We start from the raw sequence: 18,547 nt of genomic DNA on the forward strand, positions 1-18,547 counted from the left end.
AAGTGCAGCTTGTATTTACACAGAACTACTTTAGATACCTTATAATCATTCAACGAACATATATGTTATGCATGAGTTACAAAAAAGCAAGGTCACACCCAAAAGGTAGCAGTAATGTTTTTATTGATTTTAGAGTTCTGTCCAACTGTAGTTCTTGAATACATCTCAGAAAGGACTCAAGGCATGAGGCGGAATAAGATTAAAATTACACCATTATGAAGTGTACAGGCTTACTTCAGCAGCTTCATAACAGAGCTGAAAGGTGCCAAGTTCTCACACGACTTCATCCATTTTTGCACGTTGGCTGGGGCGGCATTTGCACTACCTGTCTGCTGAAGCGCACACCACGCAACAATGTCTGCTACGGTGAGTTCGTTTCCCACCAACCACGATGTCTTGCCTAGGGCAGCATTCATAGAGCGCAAGACTGCTCCTTTTTCCTTACTGCTGCCTTCTTTTAGCTGGAAGATGGCTGTATCAACCCAGCTGTCAATCAGAGTTGAAGTAACTGCGTTGTACTTCTGGCCAAACAGGGAAAAGAGAAATCTAGCGATGTTCCCCTCTCCTTCAATAGGGCACATTGTTTGAATGCTAAACTTCATCTGAGGTTTTGGAACTGAAATTAAGAAAAGAAAAAAAGTGAATACCACATGGTAGAGAAGTTAAATGTAATAGTAATTCTAGCATGTATTTTATTTGTGATGCCAGCAACACTGTTAACATCATTAACCTGATGAATAATTTTCAGTTTTCTTCATCTAAATACTTAAAATAAGGCAAGAACCTGGGATAAAGAGATCACTTTTTGCAAACTTCAGCCCAATCTCCCACCTAATTTCTATTCTAGCTAACTTATTTGTAGAAACTGAAAAACACTCCTATAAAAAAATCCCGTGGGTACAACCAACCATGTAAATGCCACGTGTATTTTAATAGCAATAACCACAGAAAAGAATCTTCCTCCTCTGTCCCCATCATTGTTCACAGCTATAAAAAGAGGAAAAATATTATCTGCAGTACATATCCATCGTGCGTTGGCACAAAGACACCAAAACATCTGTTGTCAAGGTTTTAAAGCACAAGTTTCATTTTCTCACCTATTGTAAAATATTGATCTACAAGATAACTTCATTCTTACCATCCTTCCAAATAAGAGTAAAGCCCAACTGATATTCGTGACGTGGCTGCTTCTTAGTCTGCTCTCCAAAGCATTTCAAGAGGTTTTCTGGCACACTTTTCACCGATGAATGTGTGTGAACAGCTGATAATATTTTATAGCGTTCACAAAGCAGACTGTGTAGTACTAATAATGACAGCGGAGGCAGAGAAGGATTTGCATTGATGACGATATCTTTCAGGGCACCGTAATCCTGAATGGAAAGTAAGACATTCAGCAGATAAGACACATTCCAGATCAGACTTTGAAGTAGTGGAGTTTTCATCTGACACCAAAACGCACATAGCCACGCATGTGTATATCTGAAATTCTAATGATCTTCACATCATTCAAGTTTGGACTTTTAAAACTTGTTTAAACATTTATGCATCTTCCTTCCTCAACAGTAATATAGTTCAAGAACATGACTGAGGTAAATTCTAGTCCAGTCTGAAGCCAAAGTTAAAATTTCCAGTTAGTCACGAACAAGAAACCAACTGTCATAATTTCAAAATTAACCATTCTAGCTTGGACTTGTATCAAAATGAGAATATGTAGGATTCAGTATTTATAAATGTTTGTATCTATAATCTGGATGCCCAAACTGAAATGGTAGTTGTAGGTTATTTCTAAGAATATAAGATGTGTACATTGAGTTTTGAGTGTCCCAGGTTTTACTGCCACCCTTCCAACCCTGAAAATCTGAGAGCAAAGAAAGTATCTATCAGTATTTATGCTCAACTAAACTTACCTTTCCAAGCATCAAATCTAAATCTGCTCCATTTGTTGTCAAAGGAGAACATTCATCAGTTTGAATGATATTAGTTACATCAAAGTCAGCATCTGGGGTTTGTATCATCTTTGAGAGACCATCGACAGCACTCTTCAGTTCATACAAGCGTTTTAGAATCTCTTCCTGGCGGGATTCAAGTGCTTGAAGTGACGGGTCAACCTCTTCCTACGGGAGAGGAAAAAACAAGGTCACATACCTGTTCACTCAGCTCAGCGTCAAAATAGTCCACAGCTCACTTGACAGTAAGTTTTGAAAGACTTTAAACACATTCAAATAAGTGGAACATCATGGAATGTCATGGTCTTATGTCTGAGTCGTCTCTTTCTTTTGCCTGTATGAATGTGGTGAGAGATTGGTTATTTAATAAAATGTCTGAAATCTTCCCGCTTAGCGTGTTTTTTTTAAACCACTAGCTACAGCAAACTCCATAACGTGGTAAAAATAGGACGAGAAACTTAAAGTTGGCAGTGAAGTGCTGAATTAAAACCTGAAAGACTGACAGAGTTTGTGTTGAGGCTGCCGAACAAGGAAACTTTCTGACAATTCAGGTAGTTTTAATAAAAGTAAAAAAAGCCTGCAGGTTTAGATGGATGGTGTATCTTTGTAGTCATTCTTTGTTTCAGAGAATGTAAACTACAGAGAAAAAAAGGCCACAGGCTTTGTTACATGTTAATCCCAATGCATCTTTTTGCTGTATCAATTATCTTACAAGTCTCTTGTCTTACCTCTTTTAAAAAGATGAAAAATATATTCCTGTGGGAGCTTTTAAGTCTACAAGCTTACAATAACATTAAAGAAAAATCTTTATATAGATAACCCATTTCTAAGCATCCTGAATAAGGATTAATGAAACCCAACCTATTGGCCACACGTCCTTCTTCCAGTCTAATGGAGGGATAACAAGCAAGGTATCCAAATGAAATCTTTATCCCCACTTACACAATATTCTCAAAGACAAGACACGGAAACACCTCTTACGTGACCATTATTTGGCTGGTACACAATTCTGTGAAATAAAAACCGCCCTCAGAGGAGACTGGTACTGAACGCTTTGCGGTTGCGCTGGGAGGGCATCTTAGTAAGCATTCCTGTGAAGTTCTGCCCCGAGTCTGCTCCTAGGCGGTATCTCCACCAGCAACCAGCACAGCAGGTACTCACTGAAAAGAGCTGACGGCATCAAGCTAAAAATGGCCACAAGCAGCCTGGAAGAATTCAAAGCATGCCTGACACCGGAGAGAGGCTGAAGTCAACTAGATTAATGTAAGGTACTATTCTGCATTTCTGCTGCGTTTAAGAAAGAAGTAACAGACTGGAACTAGAGGGTGTAGCTGGGTAGTTCCTATCTCAAGAGCAGAACAAAAACCAGACGCGAGCCAAGAGCGCGGTGATGCAGCGGGAAGGGACAAGGCCTGCCGGGACCCGGCCGCCCACCCAGGGCCCTGCAGGGCCGCAGCTGGGCCGGGCGCTCCGCAGGCCCCACGTTTAAAGACCAACACTGAGAAAGCGACGCACACGAGAGCCCGGAAAAGCCAAGCTGAGAATCACCGAAGGCTTTGAAAACATTACAAGGAAATTCCCGAAAAAGCTGAGCTTATTTAGCCCTCGAACGAGCCGCTGAGAAGCGAGGAGAAACCAGCGCTCGCCCGTGCTACCGCCCCCTTCCCGCCGGTCAAGGCGGCGGATCGCGGCGGCCCGGCCCCCGTGAGCTCCCCGGCGCCGGAGGCTTCCCCCAGCCCCCGAAAGCGCGCCCCGCCCGGCGCAAACATCCACCCAGCGCGGGCGGAGGCGGGCCCGCCAGGCTCCCCGGCAGCGCGGCCCCAGGCGCCGCCCCGCTGCCCACGGCCGAGGCCGCCGGGGCGAGCGCTCCGGGCCGCGGCCTGAACAGGCCTTCCTCCGGCCGGCCAGGCGGGCCCACCCGCCGCTCCCTCGCTCCTACCTGCGGCGAGGCGGGGCAGCGGTGCAGGTTGGGCAGGCGGTACATGCAGGCGGGCAGCCGCTCCGCCAGCACCTCCCCGACGGCCCCGTGGAAGGGCCTCACCTTGTACATGGGCATGGCGGCACCCGCCCGCGCAGCGCGCCCGCTCCCGGCCTGCCGCCGGGCCCGCCCGCCCGCTGCAACCATTGGGCCAGGGGGGAGCACGACGCTTTACTGACTCACCCGCGTTCCAATGCGTGCTGGCGGCTGCCGCACCGCCTCCTCGTCTTCTCGCTATTGGCCAGCGTGAGGCATTGATTCGTTAAGCGAGTCTCCATAGGGCAAAAGGTGCAGCTGCCAGTGCTGATTGGATAGCCCTATTGACCAATTGGCGCCAAGAGAGTCGAAAATTTGTTTAGGACTGGCGGGCTCTTTTCTCCAGCGGCCAATGACTGGGTGGGGGCGGAGCCTGCGGGAAGGGGCTCCTGAGGAGACTGCGCCGCGTCCCGCAGGCGTCCCGATGGAGGCGGCTGCGCCCTGGTGAGCGCCTGCCCTGGAGCGGGCTCCGGCCCTGCCCGCGGCGGCGGGGGCCGCCCCTCGCCCGCGCTCCCCCGCCCCGGCCGCCTCTCCTCATGGGGGGCTCGGGGCCTCGCTCCCCGCGGTGGGCTATGGCCTGGCCGCTGGCGCGGTTGCGGCCTCCTCGGCCGCCTCTGGCTTCTCGGTTCCCGCCTCCCCTCCCGACTTGCTCGGGGAAGCCTGTGGGGCTTCTCGGGCGCTCCGCATTTGGATGTGGCCACCCAGGGTATCAGTGTCTTACCCCCCGCCTTGCCCTCGCTTGAGAGGAGCGGGCGAGCGAGGCCTGGCGAGGCGAGCCTTTACCGCCTGCTTCACACTACCGTGTTTTTTCCCGTCCCTCCTCTCTTTCAAGCCTGCAGCCTGCCAAGGCCATCAAGCCCATCGACCGTAAGTCCGTTCATCGGATCTGTTCGGGACAGGTTGTGCTGAACCTTGGCACTGCCGTGAAAGAGTTGGTGGAAAACAGCCTGGATGCTGGAGCTACCAACATTGGTAACCTTCTTTTCATCGTAATTTCATAGACTTCTAAAATACTTATTCCTCAAAGCAGAGTGCATATTAACAAATCTGTGCAAATACTTTCTATTTGGGCCAAGCATGTTTGCAGTGATTTTATACCTCAGGTTAATAAAGTATTTTGATTCCCAGGCTCCAGCTGGGCTCCTACAAGCATGTGATTTTGTCTGTGTTCTCTTATTTGTAGCCCTTTTTGCCACTAATTAAGGTATGTGGCCTGTCCAGCAGTGGTGATCAGGCTCTGCTACCTGGTGGCCTCAAGCTAGCAGACGGTTAAGGCAGGGTTGCAGTTTCCTGAGCTGCCAGGATGATAGCTGTTATAATTGGGAAAACTTCTGTTCAGGCAAAAGTGCCATGAAGCTGAACTATCAGCAAGTACAGGCTGGTTGCGTTAGATTGCCCTAACTTTTGACAGCTATGAGGATTTTTTTGTTGTTTGAACTTGACATGGGAAACTGTTATCTGGTAAAGTTACTTTGCATACAAAATTAATACTGAATGCTGTGCATGTACATACAGAATTAAAAGACTTTTCTTACTCAATTTTGTAGATATAAAACTTAAAGATCATGGGGCAGAACTGATAGAGGTTTCAGATAATGGAGGTGGAGTGGAAGAGCAAAACTTTGAAGGCTTGAGTAAGTTGAACCTTTTTCATAATTTATATTTGGACGTTTTGAAAGCATATTTTCAGTGAGAAAGCTGCATATATTTTTTTTTAAACAAATTTCCTAAGTTTAATTGTTTTTAATGGATACTCGGCTTTTATATAATGCATGCATGACCTGCAAGACTTGGGCAAAGCTAGACTGAACTTCTGTAGTGCTACTGTGGTTATAGTTTTTGTAGCTTAGAAGTAGTCTTTGATTTGATTGCTTATTTAAGTGAAATAAAAGATAGAAATAATTATAGAAGAGAAAGTCCTATAAATGTTCATTTAGATTCATTCATGTTGACCCCATCAGTCATTGTTGAAGGAGTCAAGCTTTGTGAAAGTGACTGCTTTTGAGAGGCAAATCATAAACTTGACTATTTGCTGAAAGTGAACTGACATTGCATGCGTGACTGTCAAATTTTCCATTTGCTAGTTTTAAATTGCACAAAATGGGAACAGAAACAATACTGTGCAATAAATGTAACTAGCCATTGCAACAGAAATACCTGCATTTCTTTTTTCATATAATGACTAGGGATCTCTTTCACCATAAGTTATTACTCAGTAACTGTGTGTGTTCACAGTATGTATATGGTACATCAGAAACTCTTTCTCCTACTGTTCCAGGACAGTGAAAGTTCAGGGGTGCTGCTGCTAACTCAGTTTGTTACCTGGTGACCAGGGCTGCACTGATTGTGTAGACTGAGTCCTCCGCAGCTGTGGTCAGAGTGGAACAGGCTTATTTATGCCTGTCCACTATAGACCATGCACAGCACAGCAGCTGTTCCCTTGCAGGGCAAAATCTGTGACAGGTACATCAGTAGCAGAGGCAGGTACTGTGTGCTGCTCCGAGGCATCTTGTAATGCACATACCAGTAATGCTGCATGAATTCTGGGTGTAAGTGTGGAATAACAGGTGTGTCTGAGGATTTTAAAGAGATCTTGCTTATAGGAAAAGGGGAAAGGAAACATTTAAGTATTTAATTATTTTTCTCTAATAATTATGTAAAATACAATTAATAATACAGAAGTTTTTTTGCTTCTTGATACGCATGCAAAATCTACCTGTATAGACCAGTGTCACTTTGAAGTTAAATATATATTTTAAATATCTTTTTCCAGCTCTGAAACATTATACGTCAAAGATACAAGATTTTTCTGATCTAATACATGTTGAAACATTTGGGTTTCGAGGTGAAGCTCTGAGTTCACTGTGTGCATTAAGGTATTAATGTTAAACTTCTTATTAGTGGAAAGTTACTATATGCACAAAAATAACCGAAGCCAACTTTTCAGTTTACCATTATTGATAAAATGAGGCTTTGGAAACTTCCAGTTCCTTAATGTTATGTCGATTTTGAGCAGTAGCTTGCGTGACATCCCGAGTGCTTTCCAACCAAAATTATTCTATGATTCTAAGCATCTGAAATTATTCTGTGACTCTAAGCACCTGATTGGTCCTTTTATGTACAAAATTTAGTGTTACTGAAGTATGCAAATCTTTGCAGGATGGAACTGTGTACTTGCCGTAAGTGTTTGATCCTCCGATGTAAAGCACTATGATATCTAAGTGCTGTGTTTGCTAGGCTGTAACTCATTAGAACTGTGTTTAAACTCCTCCCAGACAAACAATACATTTGAAATAGCACAGCTTTTGTACACAGTTCTGTGTATTTTGTACACCGTTCTGCTGTTATGTATTAGTATGAGGAATGTAGTGTCCAGCAAAACCAGATTTTAACATTGCATTTTATAGGAGCAGAATGAAAGACATACAAATAAAAATGTTTGCGTTGTAGCTAGGAAAATGTTATACTACTCTTCAGGTATGTTTTTAGTTGTTTGTGGTGAAGAGTTAGTTTTAATTAAATGAATTACATTGATGTAGCGTGTCTATGCCTGATTAGGTCATGAGGAATGGATAAGAAAATACAGCGCTCAGTGAGTAATTCTGTTGCCTCTTTCCTTCCACTAGTGATGTTACCATTTTTACCTGTCATAAGTCTGCAAAGGTTGGGACTCGTTTGGTATTTGATCACAATGGTAAAATAACTCAGAAAACTCCTTTTCCACGACAACAAGGAACAACTGTTAACATACAGCAGTTATTTTATACTTTGCCGGTGCGGCATAAGGAATTTCAAAGAAACATTAAAAAGGTAGGTTTGATCAGAAATTATTAATTCAAAGGAGCATCATACTCCATAATTTATTCGCTGTTAAATGATATTCAGTTCTCTGTAGAATACATTGATTATGTCAGACTATTTCATGCCTGTCTTTTATCTTCATCAAATAAGAAAACAGTCTTCCTGTATGCTTTCCTCTTCTGTTTTGCAATGATTGTTTTTCAAGGTACATCCTCAAATTTTCAGATTTTTAAAGGAAACAATATCATGCTCACTTTTGTGTTTTTTAAAATCAGGGACTGCTGTGTTATCACTAAATACCAATCTTGTAAACATACTGCTTGTATTTAAAGACACTATTTTTCACTTTTTTTTTAGTTAGTTTGTAAAGATGTAAAAAAATATTAAACTCACCGCCCCCCTTTTTGTGTTACCTGAAAATATTGAATGTTTTGTTTATACATTTTTGTTTTAAAAAGAGACATTTCATATAAATGTGAACTTTCTTTTTTCTTTAATAGGAATATGCAAAAATGGTCCAGGTATTGCAGGCGTACTGTATTGTTTCAAAAGGAGTGCGGATTAACTGCACTAATCAAGTTGGCCAAGGGAAAAAAAGCTCTGTGGTGTCCACTACTGGAAGTCCTAGTTTAAAGGAAAACATTGGAGCAGTATTTGGGCAAAAACAGGTATTACTTTTATTATTGAAAAGAGAAAGAATATAGCTGTATAGAGAGATTTTTAATAGAGGGGATGTAGGAAACCTTTAAAAACCGTAAGAGGGTGGAGCATGTGTTGACTTCTAGCACACCCTACAGGTTGAAAAAGGAGAAGCAGTGCAGCCTTCCCGGGTTCCCTTGAAGTTTCTAAATCTGCTTAGAGATGTTTTGATGGAAGAGAAATTATTTAGGAGATAGGGTTACTGCTTAATATCTCTCTGAAGCCAGTTTTCTGAGCTGTTGTGCCACCAAGCCTCTGAAGGTTTGTGCTTCTGAAAAACAGTATGGGCACCAAGGTCTGTATGTCACAAGAACAAGCAATTTAAAAAATCCTAAAAATAGTGTGATGTGAAAGTCTTAATTGAGGAACAGAAAACTGAGGTGTTTCTAGCTTTTGCAGCCTCTTCCTGTGAAACTAAGTTTAATTAGTTAATTTAATTGGTTAACCTTTAAATGGGATTGCAGTCAGCCCCTGTAGAGGTGTGGACTGTGATGCTTTCTAAATAGTAGCTATAAAAATAATTGTTATCCTCTAGAAGAAAGCAAAGATGAAAAAAAGCATAAAAACATCCTTCCTACAACTGTATGTTACAACCATCAGGAATATTGAGTGGTTGATAGCTGCTGGTTGTTGATAAGCACTTCCTCCCTTCACAGTGCCCATGTAGAAATTTCACAGCCTGTTCATGCTGTGGCTGAAAAACTCGGTGAAAGATGTAACTTTGTCCTGCCACACGGCAACAAGAATAGCTGAAAATTCAGTGTTATCTCAACAGAATGTTTAGCTTATAGCCTGCTTATATAATATCAAATACTTAAATGTACAATCAGTAGAAGATGCTCTAATGACAGAAAAATAATAGTGGGAAACTAGGAAAATGCTTGTGGTAAACATATCTGTACTTAGCTTGTAATTCAAATAACATATCTTTTCTAATAGTTTTATTGTTCTTTCAAAAGAAACTTCTATTACTCTTTTTGCCTTTTGTTTTTGCATAAAACTTGATTAGGTCATATGTATGTAGCTGGAGAGTCCAAATTGTGTCAATCACTTTGTTGTTCTGTCTCTGTACATTTTAAAGTAAGGGCCTGTGAAATAACTAAGGCAAAAGTAGCGATACCAAAAGATGAGAACAGCCATTCATTAAGGCATTGTTTCTGTTTCTCAGTAAGCAGTGCTACTGTCTTCTAGTAAATTTGGGTATTGTAAGTATTTGACTTGGTCAGCCAACTTGAAAAAAGCCCACCATTTTATCAAATAGATTTTAAGGCTAATAAATAAGAATAGAATAGAAGGAAAAAAAATCTATATGTTTAATGTTTCATTTCTTTTTTTTTTTTTTATAAGTTGCAGAGCCTCATGCCTTTTGTTCAGCTACCTCCTAGTGAAGCTGTTTGTGAAGAATACGGACTCCACTCTACTGACATGCCACAAAACCTTTATAGGTAATAAGAAGAGTACAGACCACTGTTGCGAGTGGCATTTTACCATAACCCAAAATTAAAAAACAAAACAAAAAAAAAGTGTGGTGGCTAATAGTAACAGCATAGTAGATATTAGTATAAAGTTTGGGAAAGTCCATCAGTTGATTTTAAAAAGTTAATTCAGGACTAAGATGTTGCTAGTCAGATGAGTGGGAAGAGCAAAGCTAGTATTCCTTGTGTCCTAGTTAGTTATATATTACTGTAATCTTCTGCTGAATGTCACCTTTGTCAGTGCTCTCAGTAATTGGATGGATGAATTGTATCTGTTGTTTATACCTGTATTTCTTCAGTAGTGTTACTGAGAAATGGTATGAGATGAATGTGAATCATTTTGTGCAAGTAAATTACCCTTTACTTTCTTAAAGTGTATTTTTTTTTAATCTCTCACTATCCATGAGATCGGCAAATAGATGCATCAATATCTGACCAATGACAGTTTGCAACTGACCTCTCTTCTGCTTTCGGAGCAGAAAAATTACAAATGCCACTGCTTTTGAAATCAGAGCGAGCTACTTTTTCAATTGTCTGATGCCATTTTGGAGCTGAACATCTAGCCTTTGTCAGATACGGAATTGGGAGAGGAAATAAGTATACATATTTACTGATGCTGTATAATAGTGTTTCTTTTAGCCCCTTATAAAATATTCTTCCATTAAATATGCTCAGAGTCAGAAAAAAATTCTTTTGCTTTGCTCCTCCATTTTCCCTTACTGTTATATTATTTTTCAACAGTATTACAGGCTTCATTTCTCGTTGTGATCACGGTGTTGGAAGGAGTACAACAGACAGACAGTTTTTCTTTATCAACCAACGTCCATGTGATCCAGCAAAGGTGAGCTTTTTATTTTTCTAACATCACCAGCGCTAACTTTTTCATTTTTTCTCTGAAAACCACTGGATTGGTAGCGGATATGTACATTTGTGGCCTGATGCTGCAAGTTCCTGTGTCTCAAGTTTTTGTCTTCATTGTGTCTATTTGTGTGAACAAAAGCTCAATCGTACAACATATGCTTTAGTACAGTAATTGTTTTGAAGGGGGTTAAATAACACATACTGGTGGGAAATAGAAGATACTAGTACTAACATTTATTGTTTTTTCGCCTTCTCTGCAGGTTGTAAAGCTTGTGAATGAAGTTTATCACTTGTACAATAAACACCAGTATCCCTTTGTTGTCCTTAACATTTGTGTAGATTCTGGTAAGTTATGAATAATTTTCAGTAATTTCTGTAAAGGCTGTAACTTCATTGAAGAATAAATTGTATTTATTTAGAGAATATTGTAACTTTTATCGGTATGACTTCCTGCACTGTGCTGACTTTTTTGATCTACTGGTGCAGCAGAGAGAGGGTCTAGTGGTGGTTCCACTTTTTTTCCCCTTCTACTGTTTCTATACTCAAAAGTAACTTCTTATCTCGAGTAATGAGAAAAAGGCAGTCTTGTGGTTAGCTTAAATACAAGAAAACTCGTATCGTTATCACACAGGATTAGCTTCTGTTTTGTTTGCTGGAATGTTGAGAAAGTGAAAAGTTTAATTTGCAGACATACTGTGAATGTTAGCTGTAGCTTTGGTTCTAATCCTGTGAAATAAAAATGGAGGGTGAAAGGGCAGAAAACTTTGATCCAAGGGTGGAAATTTTCTTTTTATTTTTCATTTATAATGCGGTTGTTTTTTCTTTAGAGTGTGTTGACATCAATGTAACTCCAGACAAAAGGCAAATTTTACTTCAGGAGGAAAAGCTTTTATTAGCAATTTTAAAAACTTCTCTGACGGAGATGTTTGGTAGTGATGTTAACAAATTGGATGTCAATCAGAAACTTCTGGACATTGCAGGTAGGACACAAAATGTGAAAAAGATTTCTCCCAAGATATGGAAGAGATCTGTGTTTCCTTTATTTAAATGTCCTTGAGAAGGAATTGTTAAGGTCTCATGAATAAAATCTGAAATTTAAGTACGAGTTTATTGGTTTTGAACTTTGATTCTTTTATGATAACTACAGAAACGGCCGATGCTCTTGCGACTGTATAATCTTTCAAAATTGCTTTTCTGTGTTAACACCACCTCATCCTCATTTCTTTCAACAGAACCCCTCCTAATTTCCTTTTTACTGATGTATAGAATCAGTTGTAGCCTGATTCTTAGTGTTAGTTAAATTAATCTTTAGTAAAACACATGCCAGACTGACAATCTGCGAGGTTGAAGTCCTCTAATTATCTACAAATCCCATATACTACAAGTATCTGTTGTGACAGCTCCTTAACACCTTGCCAATGGATTTTTATAGTGACCATTAAAGTGTAAGAGCAATTCACTTTTCATTGTCACTCAGTCATTAAATTCTTTTGATAATATAAATAAATGTACTGATTGGACTGATTGCTGTTCCAGTTTAAAAAGGGATTACAGATTAATTCACACAAGTACCATTAAGTTTCTTAAAGATGTAACTGCTTGTCTGTTGGATATTAATGCATATCAGCCCCACGCTCAATCGTTGTCGGAAGCTTATGGGCTCCTTTGAGGAGTTTGCTATTTTTCTACCTCTCTTTTCATTCCCTTTACTAAAGTGCATAATTTAATTCATGTTTCCAGCTAACTTAGAATCTTGAAATATTCTGTATTCTGGTTTTATTAGGCAACTTGAAGAAGACGCTTCCTGAAGAGACAGAAAAGCCTCGGATAGAAATGATGCCTGACTCTGAGACTGAAAATCCAAGTGGTGAAGGAAAAAGAATAATGACTCTTGCCAGATTAAGGGAGTCGTTCTCTCTCCATCAAACAACAGAGAGTAATTTTCAAAGCCCTAAAAAGGTGAAACGGCAACACAGCTCCCCTCGACAAATGTCACCTGATGCCCCTTTGAGTACTGTAAAGACTCGAAAGTCTGTCTCGAGTAAGGAGTCTGAAAGCTGTCATAAGATGGACTCAAAGATGTCAATTCCAAGCAGATATTTGAGAAAATTAGAAGATAATGCCGATTCTGGATTCTGTAGCACTTCTGAGTCAGACGCCGGATGTAGTACACCAGAAGCTGGGAGCTGCATCAATAGTGAAAGTGTAATTAATCCTCCTGAAGAAGAGTTCTGTAGTTCAGAAGAACAACTTCAAAATGAATGTCTTAAAACTGGTGGATGTAGTGAGAAATCATTGGAATGTGATGTTCAGGTCTTGGGCACTGAACATAAGTTAAATCAAGTGAATGACTGTACTAATCAAAATAAGTTATCTCAAGAATCCAATAGCTCTTCCCCAAGAGTAAAATGTTTTAAAAGCAGAAGCTTTAAAAATGAAGCAGATAACTTCAAGGCAGGTAAATGTCCTGAAGTGAAGAATACTAGGAACTATATGCCAAGTGTTGATGTACTGGTGGAAGTTAAAAAGAAAACTGTGCCGCTTGAATTCTCTATGAAGGTTTTAGCAGAAAAGGTAAAAAAGGTAATACAGCAACAACAGAGAAGTACAGAAACACAAAATTACAGAAGATTTAAAGCAAAAATTAGTCCTGGAGAAAATAAAGTAGCAGAAGATGAATTAAGAAAAGAGATCAGGTATTTTCACCTTCCTAACATGTATTCATCAATTAATAAAAATTAAGTTAAGGAAAAATATAAGGGCTGTCTTGGGGGGTGGGCAGGAGGCTTACATCTACCTGTGAGTTTTGGATATATCTTTTATTTAACTTATGCCATTAAAATGCCCATTTGACAAGTTATTTTACTGACAGCAGCTGTTTGAACTAAGTGCAAACGGAATGTGGAAAAAAGGCACTAAAAAGGTGGCCACAAACACCATAGATTTGGCTTAGTTCAGACTTGTAAATTTGCAGTGTAGTCAGAGAAACACCAAATGTCGTGACAGATAAGAACACTCTGAAAAGACTCCATAACTCGTATTTCTTCCTCATGTGAATTTGAGATTTGGTGAGACATGGGGGTGAAAATAAGTTACATTCAGGTGGTCACTGGGCAGTAAAGGTGTATGATTCGTTAATTTTTGGATTTAAAAAAAGTGTTAGAAAAGCCTTCTAATTGTGAAAAGGTGGCAAATATGTCCGCTGCCTTACTTCAAAACCGTGATGCTGCCTTCAATGTAATTCACTTGGGCTATCACCATACTACCTATTTCTAATTTTATTATCACTAGTGGCTGTATTTAAAATGGGAGAATCCTGAACGGGTCCTGTCTTAATGATGGATTGTGTTCTGCTAGAAATGGCCTCATCAGTCAGTGGCAGATTTCAGATAACTCTACTTTTTCACATTCATATCCTGCTGAAATGAGTTTTGGTTTTGTTTTTTTTTTTAATATAAAGTGTGTTCTGCATGGGAGAAAGAGATGTTTTTAAGTTTTACAGTCTAACATGATAATTGATAACGTGTAATTTATAATCTGTTTATATTTTCTATATACAGTAAAGAAATGTTTGCAAAAATGGAAGTCATTGGCCAGTTTAATTTAGGGTTTATAATAGCAAAGTTGAATTCTGATCTTTTCATAATCGACCAACATGCAACTGATGAAAAATACAACTTTGAAATGTTACAACAACACACCGTTCTGCAAGGTCAGAAGCTGATAGCGTAAGTATTTTCAGTGTTTTAACAATAATAATTTTTAAGTTTAATTCAATGTTTCAGAAGGATATCTATGACTATGTAGCATTTCACACATTCAGAACACGACAAAAGTTGGTTTTATATTCTGTGTTTCAATCTTCACATGAAAAATAAATTTCACAGCTACAGGCATAGCTATGCAGCGAGTCAGTGGTCAAACAGATTTCACAGTGGGCTTACGGGGCAACCCACAGTTTGGTAGGCGTGGTCATGCAGTGAGGATATTGGAGATTGCCATTGCAACAGGGAGTGCTGTCCAACTGACTTAACTCTGCTGAGTAACACTTGGAAGTGATCAGTTCAGTAGTGACTTTTGTTTTTTTTAATAAAGCAAAGTGAAATGTTTGAATAGAGAGCTCTGTATTAGTATCTCTAGATTGCTTCTGAAACCCATCTTAAGTGGTCTGTACTATGTACCTATGCAATACCATATTTTTCTCTCTTTCAGGCCTCAAAATCTCAATTTAACAGCTGTAAATGAAACTATATTGATTGAAAACCTGGAAATATTCAGAAAAAATGGGTTTGATTTTGTCATAAATGAAAATGGTGAGTTTGGGCCAGAATTGCTGGAAGTAAAAAAGTTCAACAGTTTCATCTCATTTATTATGTAAAAATCCCTTTTGGTAGTTATCAGAAACTTTGAAATAATATGCATTATAGTATATGGTTCGTTTGTTTTTTAAGACACGATTCTGTGGTCTCTTTGCACTATTTAACAGAACATTATAGAGTATTTCTCTCGCCCGCTTTTTACAGAAGTGTCTGAAGACTCTTTGGAGTCACTCTTTGACTGTATGACTGGATGTGTATTTTCTGAATGTGTTACATTCAAATCCTTTTGTTTTATTAGTACACTTGCTGCTCCCAGCAGGGTTAGATGCAAGCAAATGATAAATTTAGAAATTTTAAATTAATAGATACCATTAGTAAATAATGTTCTTTGGTTTTCCTTATGGCTTTAGCATTGAGCTGCTGTGTGCTTTTGAGCAAATTGCATTACCTGCAAGCTCCTTACTGTTTTCCTTACACAGCAAGGATAATCAAAGTGCTACCACTTTGGTATTTGGAAAGTCACTACAGATTTTTTCCATATTCTTCATGCCAGAATCTCCAGTTTTTGTCTAAAATGCTATTAATTACCAATCTCTTAGCAACAAAAATCCTTAATTATTTTGTAGTCACATAACCTCAAAATAGCTTCGTAAACCATTTGTTCTTTGAAATTGAAGGGTTTGTCAGAAATTGGATCTATCTGCTTTTAAGTTTGCAAGGAATTTTTTTGTTAATGTTAGAAGGATGTCTGCCATAGTTACCACTTTGGTTAGTTAATAAGATCCATCAAAAGACTAAATTTAAACTTTATCATATATGCAGATCACATTATATTAATGTATCAAAGTAGTTTCTCAATTTTTCTCACAAGAAAAAGTAATGTCCTGTAGTGCTCTGTTTCTTTATTAATTATTGCAAATCTTTCAGCTCCTGTAACTCAAAGAGTTAAACTGATATCGTTGCCAACAAGCAAAAACTGGACTTTTGGTCCACAAGACATAGATGAGCTGATCTTCATGTTAAGTGACTGCCCTGGAGTCATGTGTAGGCCCTCCAGGGTCAGACAGATGTTTGCTTCTCGAGCTTGCAGAAAGTCTGTAAGTACAGCACTTGACGCTTGTTTTCAAATAAATACCGTATTTTCTGTTGTATCATAGGTGACTGTATCTATATATCTATATAGATATTGCAGGGGAAGTTTATTTACTATTGAGTGTCAACAGCTAATAGCATTCGTTTTGTTCCTTGTGGTTTTGTCTAGTGTAACTTGGGAAACATTTCTGCTAGTTTTTTGTTCCAGACCAGTGCACTTATGAACATACTTAGCTGTATTTTGTCTTCTGTTCATCTTCTAGGTCTGTCTGCTTTTAATGCCTTGCACAGTATTTATTTGCTCTAGGAGCCGAAGTATTGCTCTTATCTTTGTCAGTTGTCAATATGGAGAAAGAAATAATAATCGGGTTTTTTGTCTTTACTTGCAGGTGATGATCGGAACTGCACTGAATGTGCAGGAAATGAGAAAACTGATCACCCATATGGGTGAGATTGAGCATCCCTGGAACTGCCCCCATGGAAGGCCTACTATGAGACACATAGTCAGTTTAGACTTGATTTCACCAGAATAAGTCAGTTTCTGTTTATTTATGTGTTCGATTTTAATTCTTGGCATTATTTTGAGCTTTTATCATGACTCCTATTTTGAGGAAAAAAATTTTAGCCAGTCTTCAAATTTGAAGACAATAACACTTAAAGGCATTCAGCAGGGTTTCATTCTTATTCCTATCAAGTCAACAATATCGACATATGGGAATTCATGTGTAAATAACATTTCTTTTATTGCAGTTTACTGTGTGTATTACTTACTTTTGCAATCAAGACTTTTAAAAAATAAATATAAATGTTTATGTATAAAGCTCAAGAGTAGGTGAACCTCATTTTTAGCAAATACAGTGATTCTTAAAATTAACTGGAATGTGAATTTAAGTCTCTGTAATGCCATAAAACAAACATTAACTTTCTATGTTTATACATCCTGTATATGATAATTTTAAAGAAAATGTAAATGATATACAAGTGAAAATACTTCTTTTTTTTTTACTTATACTAAAGCTGGGTTTCATTAGATAATAACTTCAAGCATTAATATTACATTTAATGATTAACTTACTGGCATCTGTGTTTAATGCTTGAATAGAATAATTCATGTGGCATATTTACTTTTAATTAGCATTGTTCCCATCCATATTCCAAACATTTTTTTTCAAGAACATATTTTCAAGAAGGGATTCCTTCTCTGAGAATGAATGGAAAAAACTTGTCTCACCAGGCACTGATCAGGTCAGTCCACATTCTCTCTCAGTAGAATCACAATAGTTAGGAAACTGTCTTTTTGAATCACAGATCCATTAAAACAAATGGCTAAGCTCTTCCATTTCCGTAGGACCAAGATTTGACCTAAGAAATTGTTGTTTTTATTGATGCCTTCTTCCTTAGCACCTCCATTTACTGCTGATGGAGCCGCTGCCGTTCCTCTGGTGCAGAAAGTGGCGGGCCCAGGCGTAGGCACATCGTCTGTGCCTCTCACCCCCGTGGGTGTGAACGGGCCGGGAACCATCAATAAATTGTCTGTGTCCTGTGTGGAACATGTGCAACGTACGGTATTTTCCATCCATGCTTTCTCTCTATTAAAATGATCGCAGACAAGGCCGTTTCCCCCTGGTCCTGTGTAACGCTGAAAGCAAGCGGGACGGCCTCTCCTCAGGGGCGGGCTAGCCTGCCTACTGGCGCAGTGCCCTCCGCCGGGCAACGGGGCGGTCGCTCCCCGGGACGCGGCGTGGGGCGTCCCCGGCCCGGCGGAGGGGCCCGCGGTGGCCCTTACCCCCGCGGGGCTGCGCCTCGGCGGCCTGCGGGGCTGGCGCCGTCCCTGAGGGGGAGCGGCTGGCCGCCGCCGCCGCGCGGTTGCTATGGTTACGGCAGCCCTCGCCGCACTGCGGCTGCGCGGCGCGGGACGGCGGCGGCGGTTGTGAGGAGAGGGGCGGCGGCCCGGAGCAGGGGGGGCCGGGGTCCGGCGGCGCTGCCCCGCGGGCGGGAAGGGCTCCCAGCGCCGGGCTGCCCTCGCCGTCCCGCGCTCTCCCACTCGGGCCCTTCGCGCGATTGAGCCGATACTGTAATTGCCCGAGTGGAAGGAGGCGCTGGCTGGAGGCAGGCAGTGGTGAGAACATGGCGGTTGCTTGAGGCGGTCGCTGTCAGCCCTCGCCCCTGCAGCACGCGGATTTGGTGGTTCTTGTATTATAAAGCAGTGATCAGTCTGTGAAATGAGTGGGAATTGTGATTGCAGCTGTTCAAGCAGTCCTGTAACCTTCAAGCAGCTCTTAACTAGAAAAATAACTTCATAAGCTATACTGGTTGTTCTATGTTGTGGTTCAATCTGCA

At 40.3% G+C, this 18,547-nt stretch overlaps 2 protein-coding genes across 5 annotated transcripts; one reads left to right on the forward strand and one right to left on the reverse strand.

Moving 5' to 3' along the window:
- Positions 1-106: 106 nt before the first annotated feature.
- On the reverse strand, positions 107-4,241 carry AIMP2 (aminoacyl tRNA synthetase complex interacting multifunctional protein 2). 4 transcript variants are annotated; one of them, XM_087730875.1, is made up of 4 exons: positions 4,108-4,241; positions 1,908-2,114; positions 1,139-1,370; positions 107-616 (listed from the first exon to the last, which is right to left on the reverse strand). In XM_087730875.1, exons 2-4 carry the CDS (start codon positions 2,013-2,015, stop codon positions 231-233), a joined length of 726 nt encoding a protein of 241 aa, XP_087587001.1. In that variant the 5' UTR covers positions 2,016-2,114; positions 4,108-4,241; the 3' UTR covers positions 107-230. The 4 variants fall into 4 exon arrangements, with proteins under 4 accessions (XP_087587001.1, XP_087586999.1, XP_087587000.1 ...); XM_087730873.1 differs by lacking the exon at positions 4,108-4,241 and adding an exon at positions 3,886-4,077; XM_087730874.1 differs by lacking the exon at positions 4,108-4,241 and adding an exon at positions 2,928-3,652.
- PMS2 (PMS1 homolog 2, mismatch repair system component) lies at positions 4,172-17,569 on the forward strand. The gene is made up of 15 exons (XM_087730860.1): positions 4,172-4,404; positions 4,793-4,932; positions 5,508-5,594; positions 6,734-6,836; positions 7,587-7,770; positions 8,262-8,429; positions 9,808-9,905; positions 10,677-10,776; positions 11,057-11,141; positions 11,624-11,776; positions 12,580-13,492; positions 14,357-14,524; positions 15,009-15,109; positions 16,043-16,212; positions 16,597-17,569. The coding sequence occupies exons 1-15, from the start codon at positions 4,313-4,315 to the stop codon at positions 16,738-16,740; spliced, it is 2,706 nt and encodes a 901-aa protein (XP_087586986.1). The 5' UTR covers positions 4,172-4,312; the 3' UTR covers positions 16,741-17,569.
- Positions 17,570-18,547: the final 978 nt, after the last annotated feature.

Source organism: Nipponia nippon, unplaced genomic scaffold, assembly GCF_047370975.1.
Source record: "Nipponia nippon isolate SJK-2023a ecotype South Korea unplaced genomic scaffold, ASM4737097v1 scaffold_5, whole genome shotgun sequence".
Classification (NCBI taxonomy): Eukaryota; Metazoa; Chordata; class Aves; order Pelecaniformes; family Threskiornithidae; genus Nipponia; species Nipponia nippon.

What these genes read in the sequence shown, in the direction of transcription:
- AIMP2 (XM_087730873.1), bottom strand. Translation starts at nt 4,071, where the DNA reads ATGGTTGCAGCGGGCGGGCGGGCCCGGCGGCAGGCCGGGAGCGGGCGC. An exon ending in GCTGCCCCGCCTCGCCGCAG is followed by an intron (nt 2,115 to 3,885) that starts GTAGGAGCGAGG and finishes CCTCTCCCGTAG; the next exon opens with GAAGAGGTTGACCCGTCACT. An exon ending in TACTCTTATTTGGAAGGATG is followed by an intron (nt 617 to 1,138) that starts GTAAGAATGAAG and finishes TCTTAATTTCAG; the next exon opens with TTCCAAAACCTCAGATGAAG.
- PMS2 (XM_087730860.1), top strand. Translation starts at nt 4,313, where the DNA reads ATGACTGGGTGGGGGCGGAGCCTGCGGGAAGGGGCTCCTGAGGAGACT. An exon ending in TAACATTTGTGTAGATTCTG is followed by an intron (nt 11,142 to 11,623) that starts GTAAGTTATGAA and finishes TTTTTTCTTTAG; the next exon opens with AGTGTGTTGACATCAATGTA. An exon ending in CTCGAGCTTGCAGAAAGTCT is followed by an intron (nt 16,213 to 16,596) that starts GTAAGTACAGCA and finishes CTTTACTTGCAG; the next exon opens with GTGATGATCGGAACTGCACT.